We start from the raw sequence: 19187 nt of genomic DNA on the forward strand, positions 1-19187 counted from the left end.
TAATAATAATAATAATAATAATAATAATAATAATAATAATAATATTACATACAGAAAAAATCTTTTAATTCAATTCCCTTTAATTTGAATTTTCATACAATCCTGAATTTGCGAGTGGATGGCAAAAGTTCTGAAAACTAAAACAACCATGTTTGATAGCTACATATGCAGCTTACAAAAAAAAAAAAAAAATATATATATATATATATATATATATATATATATATATATATATATATATATATATATATATATATATATATATATATATATATATATATATATATATATAAACTTTTCTTTAACTGATTTCTATGAAATTTCTGATGTTATATAAAATTACTTCCATTCACACTTTCTTGTTTTCTATTTTTTTATTTATTTTTTTTTTTTTTTATCTACCAATTACCTGTGACTAACTGAAGATGCATTTGTTTACATAAAGTCTCTCAAAGAAGAGCAGTGCATAGATCCACTGTTATACACACAATGTACATATAATGTCTATGTAATCTGAAAAGTTTGTAATGGGAAATAATGGAACTTCATATGGCTTGATACATGTGAAGCTTTAATATTATGTATATTATATATGTACATATTATCTATGTTCTAAGCAGTACTGTCCTATGTTCTGAGAGGTACCCTGCTAATTTCAATGATTCTTACTCCATTCCAATCAGATTAAGAGACCTTAACTGTACTTGGCTGACAATCCTCCTGTAAAGAGAGTAGTTGAAATAGCTACAATCACAAGCATTTCCTCACATGTTTACTTCTAAGCCTCATGGAATGAAATGACTAATTATGAGTCAGTTTTCTGGCATAACATCTGCAACATACCTGACAATTGAGCTGGTTTACTCCTGCAACACCATACACTAAACATTCCCTTCCCTTTCCAGTGAATGAACAAGATGCAGGAGAACTACCAGTGTGTGTGTGTGTGTGTGTGTGTGTGTGTGTGTGTGTGTGTGTGTGTGTGTGTGTGTGTGTGTGTGTGTGTGTGTGTGTGTGTGTGTGTGTGTGTGTGTGTGTGTGTGTGTGTGTGTGTGTGTGTGTGTGTGTGTGTGTGTGTGTGTGTGTGTGTGTGTGTGTGCATGCACATAATTCATCATGGCTTTTGATGATCATGTGCTGGACTCATGACTACCAGCTGTACTTGCTCAGAGACAGCACATAGTTCATGATAGCCTGATCTATGGGTAAGGCTGAGACCCATCACACACCACTCAGTGAGAACAGTAACTGCTCACTCATCAATGAAAAATCCAGTGTTGTGAACCCTGCTGTTAGATCACAGCGAAGTGTGTGTGTGTGTGTGTGTGTGTGTGTGTGTGTATGTGTGTGTGTGTATATCTAGTTTTACCTAGTTGTGAGATACAGGATAACAACCACACTAGGCTCATGCTGTCCTGACTTTTATCCAAATTTTCTTTAAATTCATGGACTGTCTTAGCACACACAGTTTCATCAACAAGTTCTTTCCACACTGCTATGCTTCTGTAGGGAAAGCTATTTTTTGATGTCTCTTCTGCAAACACTCCTTTTCAATTTCCTTCCATGCCCTATGGTACCTCTCATATCTGATATAACAAGATCATCTCTGTCCAACTTCTCCATTCCTTCCAATATTCCATATAGTGCTATCAAATTACCTCTTTCCCTCCTTTTTTCCAGTGTAGTCAGACCCAATCTTTTTAACCTCTCTTCATAACTGTACCCTCTTAGGCTTGTAGGGATTTTAGTTGCAGCTCTCTGAATTCTTTCTAATTTTCTGATGTGTGTGTGTGTGTTTCTTGAACAGAAAATTTAACATCTGTAAAGTTCCTAAAATTTCACAAAACAAGCTTACTTAAAAGTAACACATCTGTGGTGAACAAAGTCCTTACAGTGGATCACAACAACTTACTGCCAGTCACAGGTGGTCTCAAACTTCACTATTACTACCAAGAAACACAAATTAAGGTCCTTTAACTTGTTTCTCTCACAAATAATTTCAGATTTCTTATTTTGCTGCTGGAACAGATATTCATACACGACTTAACTTTTCATATTTTGTGCTGCAGAAGAAAATAAGTCTGATACATTTTTCATCCTAACCCTAATGCCTTTTTCATTGTACTGTTTTCTATAAAGCAGCCTAAAGAAAGGCTATCACTGCTTCAGAAATAATGAGATAACATTAGTAACGTTTGTGCTGTCGATGGTATCGTTCCTGTTCAGGAGATGGCAAACGCTGATGCTTCCATGAATATGGCTCTTGTCTTCGACCATGTGGATGAAAAGATTCCTTTTCAGAGAATCTCCTCTCATCCTCAATAGGACTTTCTTCTCTTGGTGCTGTACGACTCTTTTTGAGCTCCCATAACTTCAACTCTGTTTCTTTGCTCTCTTCTTCTAGCTTCATCAACTTCATTTCTACTTTTTGCTCTCGAAGACGTAGTAAGTGAATCCGTAAGTCCTCATCATCTACTTCCTCTTCCGACAAAGTTCCTCCTCGTATATCAGAAAATTTACTACCACTGACTTTTTTCACATCCTTTGGATCTGAAACCTTACCAACTGCACCTTTCTTTCCATGATAGTGTTGACTGACTCTGTCTTTTTCATGTTCTCTCCAGTTACCTTTGGTATTATGAACCTTCTCCACACTACTCCTTCCTGCCCCAAAGGACACCTCTCTTGATGGTGAATAAAATCTTTCTTGCTGGTTCCCACCATGGCCCTTCACCTCTACTTCTAAACTATTCTTTCCTACAGCTGCATAGCCATCCACTGATAGAGGAGAGCAGTCACGGTAAAAATGTGTGGCACGATCTTGTTGCATATGGTCCTCTCTTTCTGCAATGAATGACTCTTGTGGATAGAGATTACGGCCTGAATATCCTCCAGACTGAGGTGAGACAGGTGAACACCCTCTCTGAAGTGCATCTACAGATCGTGACCTTTCCCTGCTACGTTGAGACCTCATATTCATTACTCCTTTTCTTGTGGGAGACCAAAATCTACTGGTTCTTGGTGACACTGAAATTTCTTCAAAGTATGGTGATCTCTCCATTTTATCTCTGTACTCTCCATATTCATGTCCTGTAAGATTTTCATTTTTCTCTCTCGGACCTGGTGCCAGTCTCTTTACTGGAGACCGTGCAGATCTGGTACCAAGTCTCTCAGACCTCTCCTTCATAATGGATCTTGTCTTTGTTTGTGAGAATGAATCAGATCTTGTTCTTGCACCTCCTAAAGATTTTCCCTTCACTGGTGATCTTCCCCTGGGAGGATGATTTGGAGAATCAGTTTGACCTTTGGTAGACCTCCTTTGAGCACCTGGACTTCTGGATCTCAGCTGCTCCTGATATTCACCTGAGCGATGAGGCACCAAACCAGGTGAACTACCCTTGATAGGTTTAGAAGGCTTACCTGTAATATGTAGCTTGGGAGACCTACCCCTATTAGAAGCAGCAGTTTGCTTTCCTCTTCCTTGGAGTCCTGGTGACCTGTCTCTAACAGCTGTCCCTGGTAACCTGGGTCTTCCAGAGGTTCCTGACGACCTGCCCCTTCCAGGTCCTGGTGAAGAGCCTCTCCCAGATGACTCGGGTAGTAATTTCCCTCGTTCAAGCGATCCTTGAGAGCCCCTCCTACCTGAATGTGACTTTCCAGGTGACCTTCCCCTTTCTAGAGGTCCTGATGATGGTCCTCTTGGAGGTCCAGATCTGCCCACTCCAGCATGTATCGGTGATCTTCCTTTTCCTACAAGCATTGGTGACTTCCCTCTTCCAGATGATCCTAGTGGCCTGTCTCTTCCATGAAGTTCTGGTGACTTTCCTCTTCCTGAGTGGTCCAATGGTCTTCCTGGAGACTTCCATCTTCCATGATCTAATGACCTATCTCTCCCTGGAGGTCCTGGTGATGACCTTTCCCTTCTTTGCGATCCAGGTGACCTTTCTCTTCCCTGAGGACCTGGTGACCTTCCCCTTCTTGGAGACACAGGTGATCTCATTCTTCCAAGAGATCCTGGTGACTTTCCTCTCCTTGCAACCTCTGGTGACCTATCTCTTCTTGGAGGTCCTGGTAACCTTTGTGCTCCTGGTGATCTCTGTTTTCCAGAAGGCCCAGACAATCCTCCTCTCCCACCAGGTCCAGATGATTTTCCTTTTCCTACTGCTCTAGGAGACACTCTCCCTACATGTGCTGGTGACCTCTCCCTTTCTGGTCCAAGAGGTCTTCCTCTTCCAAGTCCAGGCGACTTCCCTTTTCTCCATGGTGATGACCTATTCCTTGCTCTGGATGCCACTGGTGGTGACTTACTATGGGAAAAAGGTGGAGGCCTTCCTCTCATTCCTGGTCCTGGAGATTTAACCTTAACTGGGGACCTATTTGACCTTGATCTGGGATATAACCTTGGAGATATATCCAAGGAGTAAGGATCAGAAGCCATAAACATTTCATTGGATGGTGGTCTCCCTTGATTCAAAGTGTTCTGATTAGGCTCTGGAGACCTTCCACGCTCAGTTAATCTGGGTGCTCTATCCTGAAGATGAGACTCAGGGTATCTATCTCTTCCTAAAGGCTCTGGTGACCTCTGTGAATGTGCCATGTTATGAGACAAATTTCTCACTTCTCTGGACTGGGAATAAGATCCTTGTGATTCTTCTCTTGCTATTATTCCCTTCATCTCTCCTGGAAATAACTTATGTCTAGACCCAACACTTTCACCTCTGGTATCATGGGGAGATCGAGATCGTCTAAATTTGTTAGAATCAACTGAAGGTCTTCTGTGAAATGATGAAGTCTTCCAGTCATTGTGTGGTTCATAAAATGGTTCATTAGCATTCATTTTAAATTTTGCATTATCACTATATGAAACATTATTCTGTGACAGGGCTTGTTGTGATACCATTGGTGTGTAATGTTCAACAGCTTCTCTGTCATTCTGCATCCGAGATGGAGACAACCTTGATCTTTTAGACTGCACCATCTCATCTTGAAGATAATGGCTATCTCTGTGTGCACTATTAAAACTCTGTCCTGAGGCCATACTTTCATAATTTCTTTTAGCCCCTTGATTTTGGATGTTGGATGCTTCTTCATCCCACTTCCATGGTTGATGACCAGTTCTATCACTTTCAAGGATTTGTTCTCGAGGATATGTTGCTGCTGATTCATTATATACACCATACCTCATTTCTCCATATTTACTGCCAGGTCGTTCCACATAGCCATCTTTTTCTGCAAATGAATTGCCTGAACTATTCCATTCTGGGTCAATGCTTGCCCTTCCAACCCTTGGTTCTGCTGTAGGAGGTTGTGTGTACCAATCATCATGTGTATGAGGAGCCATAACATCATGACCTTGCTGATTTCCTGCTGCACCATCCTTCTCAAGTAAAAATGTATCAGTTGGCAGATTCATCTTAAGTCTCCAAGTCTTCAGATAATCAAAAGCTTTTGAGCTCTTTTCCTTTGAATAGGAGCCTCTGTTTCCAGCAGATCTAATTCCATCAACAACCTGAGGTCCTGAGGAAGATGTTAGACTAGGTGTCAGTATGTGACCTGATCCAGGAGGTATTCCACTTAATGGACCATAACCTTTTGGTGGCAAAAGACATATATTCTTTTTGCCAGTGCTATCACTTGGTAACCCAGGTAAAGCATCATAAACTCCCTGTCTGATATTATCATCTTGAACATTGTAGCCACTCCTTCCTGATCTTATGTTCTCATTTGAATTCATAGCAAAATTTGGTGAAACACTTGTGTCTTTCAATGGACTATGTTCATCAGAACGTTGATGATTATAATCATAAGCAACAGCACTTGACCTTGACCTCTGCTGATCATGCACTGGCAAGTCTTCATATATTCTTGAGTTTCCTTGCATTCTATTACTTGAATGTATCCTTGATTCTGGATGTGCTCTGACTTCTCTCTGCAGCTGAGGACCTCCACGGACCCTCTCAGGAATTCTTTCATTTCCCTGCATTTCTGAGACATCAGACATTCTTGGAGGTGAATAATTTGGTTCCATCCTTGATTCAAGAAGTAGCCTTGATTCTTGGATTCGGAAATCACCATGCTGTCGTGAAGTCCCTTGTATTTGGGGATCTTTGAATGCCCGAGAACTATCTAGCATTCTTGAGTCTCCAAACCTCCAATCACTATGTGGAGGTCTGTTACTTCCATATAACTTCCCCAATATTCTACCTACTCTTTGCACAGAGTTATCCATTTATCATCCACTTTTCTATATGTACAAAATGAGTGATAAATATAATCTCAAGTAAAAGTAAATTCACCAAGCCTTGTTTAGTTAGTCAATCTCAAGTATTTTAAAACTCTGTCTTTTCATCTTTGCTATCAATATGTCAAATCCATATCCTTCTTTCTCCACTGCATCATAAGTTCACAGTCATGTCTTTTTCAGTCCAATCATCAAGACACGCTATTTCTTCATATCATTCCATAGGTAATTGATGACTCACTTGTGCAACCTGGAAGAAAGTGATGGCCAAGTATGAGGACTGGAAGATCGAAGATACACTTTGAATAAATGTATTAAAACTAAATGTTCCATTTTTACTGCATGGCAGCTTACTGCAACTTGGCAAGGTAAGCTTCTGGTGAGGATCTGGTTTTTGTAGCTTCACATCACAGCAAAGCATTCCCTGCATCCAAGATTACCAGGAAGTTCATCACATCACAGATGTATTTCTTCACACACGTTCAAAATACACAAACAAGAAATTTACTTGAAATACTCACTAAAAAGGTTAGTAATGGAAAATTAACACATTTAACAATAAAATATGCAGTATTAAGATAACAGAAAAACAAGGAGTAAAGTGAAATCTTGATATGTGCCACCTGCTTCACCACTAGGCAATTTAAAAATTTTGCTGTGTTGTCACAAATGTCAGTGGAAATCTGTGACAACGGTATACAACAGAGGCATTCATTAGTGGTTTTAGTGATGTATTTCAATGAGTATGCATATTTGCATTCCTAGAATTATTTCATTATGATATCATAAAATACAATACAGTAAATCTTCTCTAAGTTGAAACAATATATTAAGAGCTTTTGGATAATTTAACCCGTTTCAAACTCGGATTTTTTTAATAACTTCCAATAATCCAAACTGAAGTTTGAATTGTCTAAGCCTTACTATATAGTGCTCCTTTCAGATGAGAAAATTGACTCAATTTCTCCCATTTGGGACAGTTTTGTTGGTAAGATAGCTCAAATAAGGCACCAGCAATGTGCTACGTACCCACCATCATTCCAACTCCTTTAGAAAATATTTGTATTTCTCCACTTAACTCAAAAGCTAGAAAAATGTGGTTTACATCATTAGATTCAGTGGTCATTCTACACAATTATCAAAACTAGATAGGATAAAAAAAAATAAATAAATAAACAAAAAATAAATAAATAAATAAAAATTACCGTGAATGTGAAAAAAATTTTGTGACCTATACAGCTCTTTACTGATAATTGATATTTACCATTGGTGGGCATTATCGTGACAAATTATTGTGATAAATTATTGTGATATTTTATCATGATAACGATATCAGGTTATCGGCTATCCGATAATTATTTTTCCCAAGTTAATGATTCATTGGTATCCCCAATACTTTAGATTCAAACTAGCAACAATAGATAGTTTTATTTATTTTTTGATGCATGAATATGTTGAAGTTTAAAACTCGCAAAATCAAATGCAGCCATTTTACTTAAAACATCAGTGAAGAGACAGGATAAACACTGAATTTTAATTTTTCTAAGATTTTTTAAGATAAAAATAAAGATTTGGATTTATCAATTTCTTTTATAATATCAATATCATTATTGGTAGTATTGGAATTTTTGGATTTATTGATTTATTAGTTATCATTTATTGGGTGATAAATTTATCACCAGTTATTGATTATCTGATATTGCCAATAATGTTATCATTATCGATTTATCAATTATTGTGATTTTTTTTTAATGAGCCCAGCTATAATACAGCAATTAGGTAAGCAACTTCTGAATACAATAGTGAATTCAGATTTTACATAAACAGAAACAAAAAACAAAAAAGGAAGGATTTTTATGAATATATGGTACCTTGACTGCTGGGACATAACAGAATACTTGGCCTGCCTCCCTTCCCTCCTTGTCATGACAGTCGAAGTGCAAGAGACTTGAGGTACCCATATAGTGAAGACATGGGTTCATTCAAACTTTTTTCCCAGTTAGCTCAAATTAGAGAGGATTTACTGTATGTCATAATATATATATATATATATATATATATATATATATATATATATATATATATATATATATATATATATATATATATATATATATATAAATTAATTTTAGAAATATAATTAAAAACATCCAACTGAAGCCTAATGAACTGTCACCAGAGATGAAGTACCAAACTGACATTTATTTATAATTATTTACTCGTATATGGTTTATTAAAAGCTGATGAATTAATAATAATAATATAATAACAAGACTACATATTATGAGTAAAAAATTACTAATATATTGTCTTGCTTCAACAGCTGAACATCACTTGACACCACCACCACCAAGAGAAAATTGTATCATTTTCAGCTTTCATTTGACTCAATCACTAGCAACTCCACTTTGATTCATCTTGTGAGTTATCCTTATCCATAAACTCCTTCATCCACTGCCTTGTCTTATTTTCAATTATCAATTGGACTTATCCTTTGACTGAATACATGCTGAACTCCGCTTTTGAATATTTATCAACTCCCTGTGAATCTTGATCCTAATGAAACCATCCACTGATACATTATCCTCTAGACTCACCATCCAACTTCATTTAAATTCAGTGATATTTCCTTCTTGACTCATCCAAGGAATTATTTCTTTCATCACCCACCATGCAGCTGGTGTTCGACTTCACTCATTTTGATCTTTTTGTCTGACTTCAAAGTCACCCTCTTCTTCATTCTGACTCACACTTTCAAGTCATCTGGGGAAGATCTTCCATTTGATTCACTCCATGAATATCCACTTTCCTGACAAATACTCCTCTTGATTCATTGACTAATCCAATGGCCAATCCTCCTGACTTGTTCAGGAAATGATTTTCCTACTGACTCTTGTGACTAGTTCTCTTGAATTGTCCAGTGACCAATTCTCCTCTTGATTCATCCTAAGATTGATTTCCCTTTTAACTTGTTCAGTGATGGATCCTCTTCTTAATTCATCCAGTAACATATATTTCATTCTCTTGATTCATTCAGTGATAGATCATCCCTTTGACTCATGCTGTGACAGATCCTCTTGACTCATCATGTGGCTGACTCTCCTCTTGATTAATTCATAGGCTGATTCTCCTCTTGACTTATCCACAAACTGATCCTCCTCTTGTCTCATTTGGTGATGAATTCTCAACTCATCCACTGACTCATCCTCTTAGTTCATCCGCTGACAGATCCTCGTCTTTATTCATTCAAAACCTGATTCTTCTCTACCTAACCCATCCATTGGCTGATCCTCCAACTGACTCATCTATCCTCTTGGTTAATCCACTGACTGATCCTTGTCTTGATTAATTCTGAGGCCAATTCTTCTCTTCCTGACTCATCCACTGGCTGATCCTCCTCTTCACTCATCCTACAGCTAATTCTCCTCTTGACTAGTCCACAGACAAATTACATCCACTCATCCTGTAGCTAATCTTCCTCTTGACTCATCCTCTGATTGATCCCACTTTCTACTCATCCTGAAGCTTTTCTCCTCTTGATCAATGCACTAACTGATCTTTCTTTTGACTCATTGTAGGGCTGATTCTCCCTTGATACATCTTGATCTTAACTAACTTTCCCCTTCATTCATATTGTGTCTGATCCTGAGATCTATTTTCCTCTTAATTCCTTCTGTATGTTGAGATTCCTCTTGAATCATTCAATAACTCATGAGTCACCCTTTGGCTAATTTTCTCCATGACTCATCCTGTGTCTTAATTGTCCTCTTGAATCATCCAGTAATTGATCCTCTTGACTTATTCAGCATTTTATCCTGCAGCTGATCTTCCTCTCAACATCCTGGGACAGTTCTTTCTCTTGACTCATCCTACTACTAGGTCTATTTGATTCGCATCATGATTGATCCATATCTCAATTCTTTCCATCCATGATGAAACATCAATTTGATGTTTGTATTGACTGAAGATGAGAAAGATAGCAGAAAATCATCCTTTACTGTTTCTTGCCAGCCATGAAATGGATTCTACAATTATGACTGTTTGCCATTTTCAAAATCCTTACTTGGCTTTACTTTCTATAATGAGTTTGAACTTTAATTTTCATTTAGAATTCAAGTGAATTCTTTGCTAATTTACACTCCACAAAAAGTAAATGGCATATGCTCATCACTGGTTTCAAATTTTTTCACTTTAGAGAATGTTATTCAACCATTCTGAATGAAGAATTCTACATGGCTCATTATTGTCTCCTTTCAAAATTCTAGTTGCTCAAAAGGTCATTCAAATAGAGAAATTTGGTCTGAGTGGCATGTTCAAGGCACATTCTTATTGTGGGCTACCTGACTCATGATAGCATATGAGGAGCTACAACCACTGTTTGTTCATACAACACTTTTGCCAATATGAAGTACAACTTGTGATGCAACTCCTTTGTGTAAATTATGTACTTCCTTCAAAATCACAAAATGGTGAAAAATCATGACTGCTGAGATTCCATCACAAATCACCAACAGTTGTTTCTGAGTTTCAGGTGGTAATGTTTTCTATTTTACCTTTTATACTAAATAATCATGTTCCCTCTCATTTTCATGATGGTCCTCATTCTTGATCTTCTTGTGTACAAGGTGAATAATCTTCACAAAAGGAGTAAAAATAAATAAATAAGGTGTTTCAGGACAAGCCGCAAGTAGCTATAATTCAATCAGAACTTCACACAGGCAAGTTCTAAGTAGTCTTCATTTTTAATCTTAAACTGCTCATTTTCAAGTTCATGTTCAAAATATCTAACCATACTGGGCCAAACCTTATTTCTGTTGCAATACACACATGCATGCAGACACTTTAGGAGTAATAATCCAGGATACAGTATCACCTGAAAGGCACATAAATGGAATATTCAGCTCTACATACAGCTTGTTAACAAACATTTGGGTGGCGTTTAACTATTTAAATAAAGATATTATGAAGAAAATTATAACAAGCATGATACAACCTAAATTGGAATACGCAGCAGTAGTTTGGGATCCACAGAGAAAAAAAGATATATAGAAACTGAAAAGAATACAGAGGATAGCAACAAAGATGGTACCAGAACTGAAAGACTTAAGCTATGAAGAAAGACTTGAAGAGATGGGATTACCAACACTACAGGAGAGAAGAGAAAGAGGAGACCTGATAACAATGTACAAATTAGTAAACAATATAGAAAGAATAGACAGAAATGACTAGGTACCATAGATGGAGGAGGGAGAGAGACAGACAAGGGGGCAGAGGAAGAAAATGGATGTTCGAGCGACACCTAGAAATACAGCTTCCCGTATCAAACTATTGAAATCAGGAATGATTTGAAGGAAGAAGTGATTGTAGCAGTGTGCAGATGTTTAAAGAGAAACTGGACATATATGGTTATGGAGACAGGACAAAATGAGCTTTGGCTTATGCCCTGTACAATACAACTAGGTAAACACACACACACACACACACACACACACACACACACACACACTTGTATATATATATATATATATATATATATATATATATATATATATATATATATATATATATATATATATATATATATATATATATATATATATATACATACACTCATTTACCTGATGTATTTCAAAACAATGTTTCAATACAGGATGACCCTAATGCCTGTCTTCTGGTATGCCTCAATGCTTTCTTATTATCACTAACCTTATATAATAACCTACATCCTGTGACAGGGAAAGCTTGAGACCTATATTCTTGGGGGCTTAAAAAACTTATTCAATACAGAACATGAACCCAATGTCAGTCAAACATCATCCACTCACTTAGTACATAGATGCTTGTAAGATGATGGCTAGGCTCAACAATGATATTCAGTCAAGTGAAAAAACTGTTAGTTCAGAATAACTTCATTAGACAAAGAAAAAAGCTATCAACACAAAGAAAAGTGACAAAAAATATTATACATTATTTTATAAACTGACAAACAGAGATCTAACTGCAACCTACCAATGGAATCACTGAGAAATTCCAGCATACCACCATCAAGCCATTCAGAATGTTCAAGCAATCAATGAAGTGAGGCAGAATTGGGCATGGTCATATGTTGTCTGTTCAGTAATGTCCACCTAAGGCTGACCTTGAATGCCTAACAAGTGACTACCAATATCTCTGTACAAAAGGCAATATTCATATAAGAATTTTAATAGCTAGCATGAAATAGTCAGAGGGTGGAGGAGAGGGGGGAACAAGCCCAGAATTGTCCAAGGTAGAGTTTTTAGCAAAGGTTTGAGCGAAGAGTTCAGCTTAGAAATAGATGTGATAGTAGTGGTGCTGGTTGAAATAAAGGAGGGAAAGAAGAAGCAAAGTTATTGGAGATATTTTTGGCTAGATGCCAGAGGTCACAAGGGGAGTTAGTTAATCTTGAAAGATTTTGACACTTTCTGTTAATGAAGGAGTTTTTGGCTAGTTGGAGAACAGACTTGGCATGGTTCTGGGCAGAAATATAAAGTGCATGAGATTCTGGTGATGGAAGGCTTAAGTACCTTCTGTGGGCCACCTCTCTATCATGTATAGCACGAGAACAAGCTGTGTTAAACCAAGGTTCGGAAGTTTTAGGTCGAGAAAAAGAGTGAGGAATGTACGCCTCCATGCCAGACACTATAACCTCTGTTAATGCGCTCGGCACACAAAGATGGGTCTCTGACATGGAAGCAGTAGTCATTCCAAGGAAAATCAGCAAAATACCTCCTCAGGTTCCCCCAACTAGCAAAGGCAAAATGCCAGAGGCACCTTCGCTAAGGGGGATCCTGAGGAGGGACTGGAGCGATAAGGCAAGATACAGATATGAGATTGTGATCGGAGGAGCCCAACGGAGAAGAGAGGGTGACAGCATAAGCAGAAGGATTAGAGGTCAGGAAAAGGTCAAGAATGTTGGGCATATCTCCAAGACAGTCAGGAATACGAGTAGGGTGTTGCACCAATTGCTCTAGGTCGTGGAGGATAGCAAAGTTGAAGGCTAGTTCACCAGGATGGTCAGTGAAGGGAGAGGAAAGCCAAAGCTGGTGGTGAACATTGATGTCTCCAAGAATGGAGATCTCTGAAAAAGGGAAGAGGGTCAGAATGTGCTCCACTTTGGAAGTGGAGTCAGAGGAGTTAGGTGAGAGGTATACAGTACAGATAAATTTAGTTTGAGAGTGACTCTGTAGTCGTAGCCAGATGGTGGAAAACTCTGAAGATTCAAGAGTGTGGGCACAAGAGCAGGTTAAGTCATTGCGCACATAAACACAACATCCAGCTTTGGATCGAAAATGAGGATAGAGAAAGTAGGAGGGAACAGAAAAGGGGCTATTGTCAGTTGCCTAAGACACCTGAGTTTCGGTGAGAAAAAGAAGATGAGGTTTAGTAGAGAAGAGGTAGTGTTCCACAGATTGAAAATTAGATCTTAGACCACGAATACTGCAATAGTTAATGAAGAAAAAGTTGCGGAGGGTGTCAAGACATTTAGGGTTGTGGACAGAAAGGCAGTCCGACCTGGGGACATTTATGGTCCCCTCCCCAGAGGCTGGTGTAGGAGTCACCATGATAATTTTGAAATTTTGAGTGAAGGGTGTGTGTGTTATTAGGTGCTTGTAGTTTTGAGTGGAGCAAGAGAGTTGTATTTAGAAGGCAGGCTGTGACTGCCTCCTTGAGTTGTGAGACACAAAGGGAAACATTCAGTGAGGTCACAGCTGGGTTTAATGATAAGTTCACAGCACTCCCTGAACAGTGCTTTAGACTTCACTGGGAGTAATTATCGTTTCGGCAGGTGTCTGCTGCCTCCTCCTTCAAAATGCACCAAAAAATTTTGTGTAGAAGCCTCCCCTATGACTAGTCTGATGCATCTCGCCTATGATTAAAGATCAAAGAATGTCATTATATGCACTAATAAATACTATATTATAAAAATTCTAGCAGATTTATTATCACAATTCATGGCTTCTACATTATGAAAAAGTGCTATTTCCTTTTCTATACAATTTTTGATGTGATTTCAGGGATCTAAAGCAAGATAAGAAGTGGCACTAAACAGCAGACAAAACCGTACACCTTAAGAATAAATCATATATGAAGGCCACTGGAGTTACTGGTGTTACTTCAGTTAACTTGGCTGTACACATACCACTTCCATAAATTCTGTCCTGATTATCTTTAATTTCAAATGCTTCTGCAAATGTGTTACCTTTTGTTTATGTGCATTTGCTAAGGTAGAATTGGAGATCTTTCCAAAATTCCTTGATATCAATAACAACAGGCAATTCTCTCTCTCTCTCTCTCTCTCTCTCTCTCTCTCTCTCTCTCTCTCCCCCCCATCAAAAGTAAAATACGAATGAAAAACAAATAAATTGAAAAGATAATTTAACTAAAACTTGCCTGTCTGTGTACCTGGAGTGATTCTGGCTATGCAGCACTACAAATATCCTCAGTCTGTAAAACAAAAAGAAAATATAGTTTGTGTGCATTGACATGGCAAAAACAGAAAATATGGAGATAACCTTAACTTCTTCCAAGGTTAATACATGTCAGATAGAATTAAGGTTATAGAATATCATGCAATATGATATTCAGCCGGCTGCCAGACTCTGTGCAGGGAAAGGTGAGGTTAGCCATTATGGTAATCAGTATACTTAGTTATTTTGAAGTTCTTGCTTGATTATGAAAGAAAGAAAAGAACTAAAACAAAGGCAAGAGTTAGGGTTAGTTTAGATTAGGTCAGCGATAACTTCAAATAACTAAGTATTCTGATTCCCACAATGGCTAACCCCACCCTGCCCCAGACAGCTCCGGCAGCCAGCCAGCAGTGACTCTCAAGCACTTGGAGGGGGGAGGGTGTAGCATGGGGATGCATCAGTTCATTAGCCTTTTACTTTTTCTTCTTCTTTTTTTTTTTTTCCTCCTTTAGCAAGTTTCCAGAAGTTGATATATATTGCATATTCTACAACCTTAATTCTATCTGACATGTAAGTATTAATCTTGGGAGAAGAGGCTAAGGTTATCTCCATATTCCCCGTAAGAGCTTATGATTCATTCAGTTTTCAAACTTCTTAACGCACAATTACTTTTATGCAATCTCACTGCCTGTACCAGTAAAACAGTACTCTTCTCATACCGGCAGGCCGCGGGCCCAGCCAGCCCGGGGCCCCAATTCTTTATGAGTGCCAAATATTGACTGAAATATTCTGAACTATTTCAATGACATTCATCTGTTATGCATCAGGAAAGAAATGTAAAATAAAGTACTGTAGATGCCTGCTGATTTACCACTAATACAACACACAGCAGTCTGGATCACACACCCTGTAATATACAAGGAAAACTACCACTGAAGACTGGTGAGTGTATTGAGGTGTGGGAAGGGCAGGGTAATGCGGGAATGGCAGCCTTGGCCTTGTCTCACCAGGCCGTGGCCACCACCACCACCAAGGGCAAGGCTGCCCAGGCCAAACACCACAATATACCATCACTACCACACCACTGGCACACTCACCACACTACACCACGCTGTAGATGCGATGGTCAGACTTAATAATTTCCCAAATACACGGCCCTGACAGCGACACGCTGGCAGGTGCAGGTGGCAAAGCGTGAAGAGCAGCGGCAGCTCCACAACAATGATGGCGCTGCTCGGTCGCGTCCTCGTAGCGCAGAGACCGCGGGGATACGATTTTTTTTTCTTATCTTTAATAGTTAGAAATGAGTTGTTAAATAAAAGTCATATGTGCATGTATAGTTTAGGCATATTTCAATACCTAGGTAACTTAATGTGATAGTTTTTCCACGTAAATAGTATTATTAATGATTAAAAAACAATATATATTGCTGTGCGTAGTAGGTATGTCAGCTGTATCCATACCTTGCCTTTTTTTTTAGGGGGGGAGGCGGGGAAAAATCTCAGAAACACTTGGAAACTGATATACGTAAAGATCAAACTCTGTTACCCAATACAAAACAGTAAGAAATTAATCCACCATAACATAATATGTCGTGTCAAATCGCTCCTGGGTCAAAATTCCTCCGGGAATAATTTGGATCCGGGGGCGCGCGCGTACATTTTCAACACACACACACACACACACACACACACACACACACACACACACTGCATAAGCATATGTACAACGAAAGACAAGGCAACACACACACACACACACACACACACACACACACACACACACTGCATAAGCATCTGTACAACGAAAGACAAGGCAACACACAAACACACACACACACACACACACACACACACACACACACACACACACACACACTGCATAAGCATCTGTACAACGTAAGACAAGGCAACACACACACACACACTGCATAAGCATCTGTACAACGTAAGACAAGGCAACACACACACACACACACACACACACACACACACACACACACACACACACTGCATCACCATCTGTACAACGAAAGATAAGGCAACACACACACACACACACACACACACACACAAACACACTGCATCACCATCTGTACAACGAAAAATAAGGCAACACACACACACACACACACACACACACACACACACACACACACACACACACACACACACACACACTGCATAAGCATATGTACAACGAAAGACAAGGCAACACACACACACACACACACACACACACACACACTGCATAAGCATATGTACAATGAAAGACAAGGCAACACACACACACACACACACACACACACACACACACACACACACACTGCATAAGCATCTGTACAACGAAAGACAAGGCAACACACACACACACACACACACACACACACTGCATAAGCATCTGTACAACGAAAGATAAGGCAACACACACACACACACATTGCATAACAATCTGTACAACGAAAGACAAAGCAACACACACTGCATCACCATCTGTACAATGAAAAATAAGGCAACACACACACACACACACACACACACACACACACACACACACACACACACACACATTGAAATACCTTGAAAAAAAAACACTGAATATTTACTGGGAGGGACTGGAAGGGAGTTAGGGAAGGTACCACTCTGATAACGTCACGGCTGGGGGGGCTTGTGACGTCACGGCTGGGGGTTGATGACGTCACAGCGACCGTTATTTACGTATGTATGTATTTCATTTTGAAAATGACCCCTCTAAAAAACGCAGCTAGACAGCAATGCTTTATAAATTCAGACTTGCCACACATTTTAACTAATGCCACAAATAACAACACATTTCAAAACGCATTAGTATTAAAGATATTTAAAAAGAAGTATCTGGAAACTGTTTGAACCTTCACCCCATTTAAAATCGTTCAAATGTCCACCCATTCTGGCTTAAACATAACGGAAAACACTTTAAAAAATCTGAACTATTTCCTAAAACCATTTAAAGTGAGCTACAAGCACAAATAAAAAACCTACCGAAAAAATATTCAATATTATTGGAAGTTGAACACGAATAAAAACAAGTGTACGGTGCACACATTTCACTGAGCGGGACGGCAACACACTTAAAAAAACACCAACTATTTTTTAAAACCAATAAGAACCTAGTACAGGCTGAAATAAAAAAAAATTAGTTTTGGGACCGTAAAAAAATACGCCGAAAACGGCCCTCTTATTTACACAAAAACAGCGCCAAAATCATCACTTTTCACGCAACACACGCGCTCAAATAACTTAGAAAACAACGAAATATTTTTACAAACCATAAAATCTTAGCTACAAGCCGAAATAAAATACTTAGGAAATAAAAAAAAAATAATATTGGAACCGGAGGGGGCTGGGGAGCCTTATCCAAGATGGCGGTGGGGGGCCAGTGGAGGGGGACGACCAACCCTTCTCACTCATTTAAACCCTCGCCAAACCTAAACTAAGTAATGGCAGGTATATCTAACGAGCGGATATTAAAGCTTGATCATGTGGCTCCGCTTTGCGACAGTATTGGTTTAAAACACTCACAGATAAGATAAATAATGGCTGATAAATAGAGACGACCCAGATTGTTTACATTTTCATTAAGTTAAATTTTACGGTTTTTAGCAACGAGACGAGGCTGACACAGGGATATATTGTGCTGGAGGTTAGGTGAGATGCGTTAAAATGAGTTAAAACCGTGGATTGTTCAGTTATTCATTAAAAAGTTACGTTAAGTTACCTAAATTTATTCTAACACTTCCTGACCTTACCTTCCCTGTAGTGGTTATGTATCTTCCTGCCTCCTGGTCACTATGGCTGGCTGTCTAGCACCTTCTCACAGCCAAACTTTTCATTATTTTGCTTGTTTTCACCCACTGCTAGAGCCCACGCCTTCCTCATTACCAACTAAAGAAGGTTTAACTCATGGGTAAGCCTTGGCAGCCACCGTCAGGCTGGGAGTTGAAACAGACGCGTACTAATACCACAAATAGACGCGACACACTAACTGTTTAACTTGTCAGGCAGCCGTTCAGTGTTGCCAGATTGTTTTGGCCATTTTATCGTACTACACAGGTTAAAATTATTGTACTTCTGGTAAAATTATCGTACTTATGTAATTATTCCAAATATTATGCAAAACTGCCACTTTCCAAATACAGCAGAATTTAGGTTATATATATATATATATATATATATATATATATATATATATATATATATATATATATATATATATATATATATATATATATATATATATATATATATATATACGAGTATATATATATATATATATATATATATATATATATATATATATATATATATATATATATATATATATATATATATAGAGAGAGAGAGAGAGAGAGAGAGAGAGAGAGAGAGAGAGAGAGAGAGAGAGAGAGAGAGAGAGAGAGAGAGAGGTGTGTGTGTGTGTGTGTGTGTGTGTGTGTGTGTGTGTGTGTAATGAAAAAAACAACAATGCCCTTAACAAAC

General features: G+C 38.4%; 1 protein-coding gene across 3 annotated transcripts; it reads right to left on the reverse strand.

Annotated features, from left to right (window-relative positions):
* Nucleotides 1–579: 579 nt before the first annotated feature.
* LOC135103045 (filaggrin-like) lies at nt 580–18714 on the reverse strand. 3 transcript variants are annotated; one of them, XM_064008945.1, is made up of 4 exons: nt 18458–18714; nt 15768–15958; nt 14666–14707; nt 580–6491 (listed from the first exon to the last, which is right to left on the reverse strand). In XM_064008945.1, the coding sequence occupies exon 4, from the start codon at nt 6227–6229 to the stop codon at nt 2186–2188; it is 4044 nt and encodes a 1347-aa protein (XP_063865015.1). In that variant the 5' UTR covers nt 6230–6491; nt 14666–14707; nt 15768–15958; nt 18458–18714; the 3' UTR covers nt 580–2185. The 3 variants fall into 3 exon arrangements, with proteins under 3 accessions (XP_063865015.1, XP_063865014.1, XP_063865016.1); XM_064008944.1 differs by having other exon boundaries at nt 14654–14707; XM_064008946.1 differs by lacking the exon at nt 15768–15958 and having other exon boundaries at nt 14654–14707.
* Between the last annotated feature and the right edge of the window lie 473 nt (nt 18715–19187).

The sequence above is a fragment of the Scylla paramamosain genome, chromosome 8, assembly GCF_035594125.1.
Source record: "Scylla paramamosain isolate STU-SP2022 chromosome 8, ASM3559412v1, whole genome shotgun sequence".
NCBI lineage: Eukaryota > Metazoa > Arthropoda > Malacostraca > Decapoda > Portunidae > Scylla > Scylla paramamosain.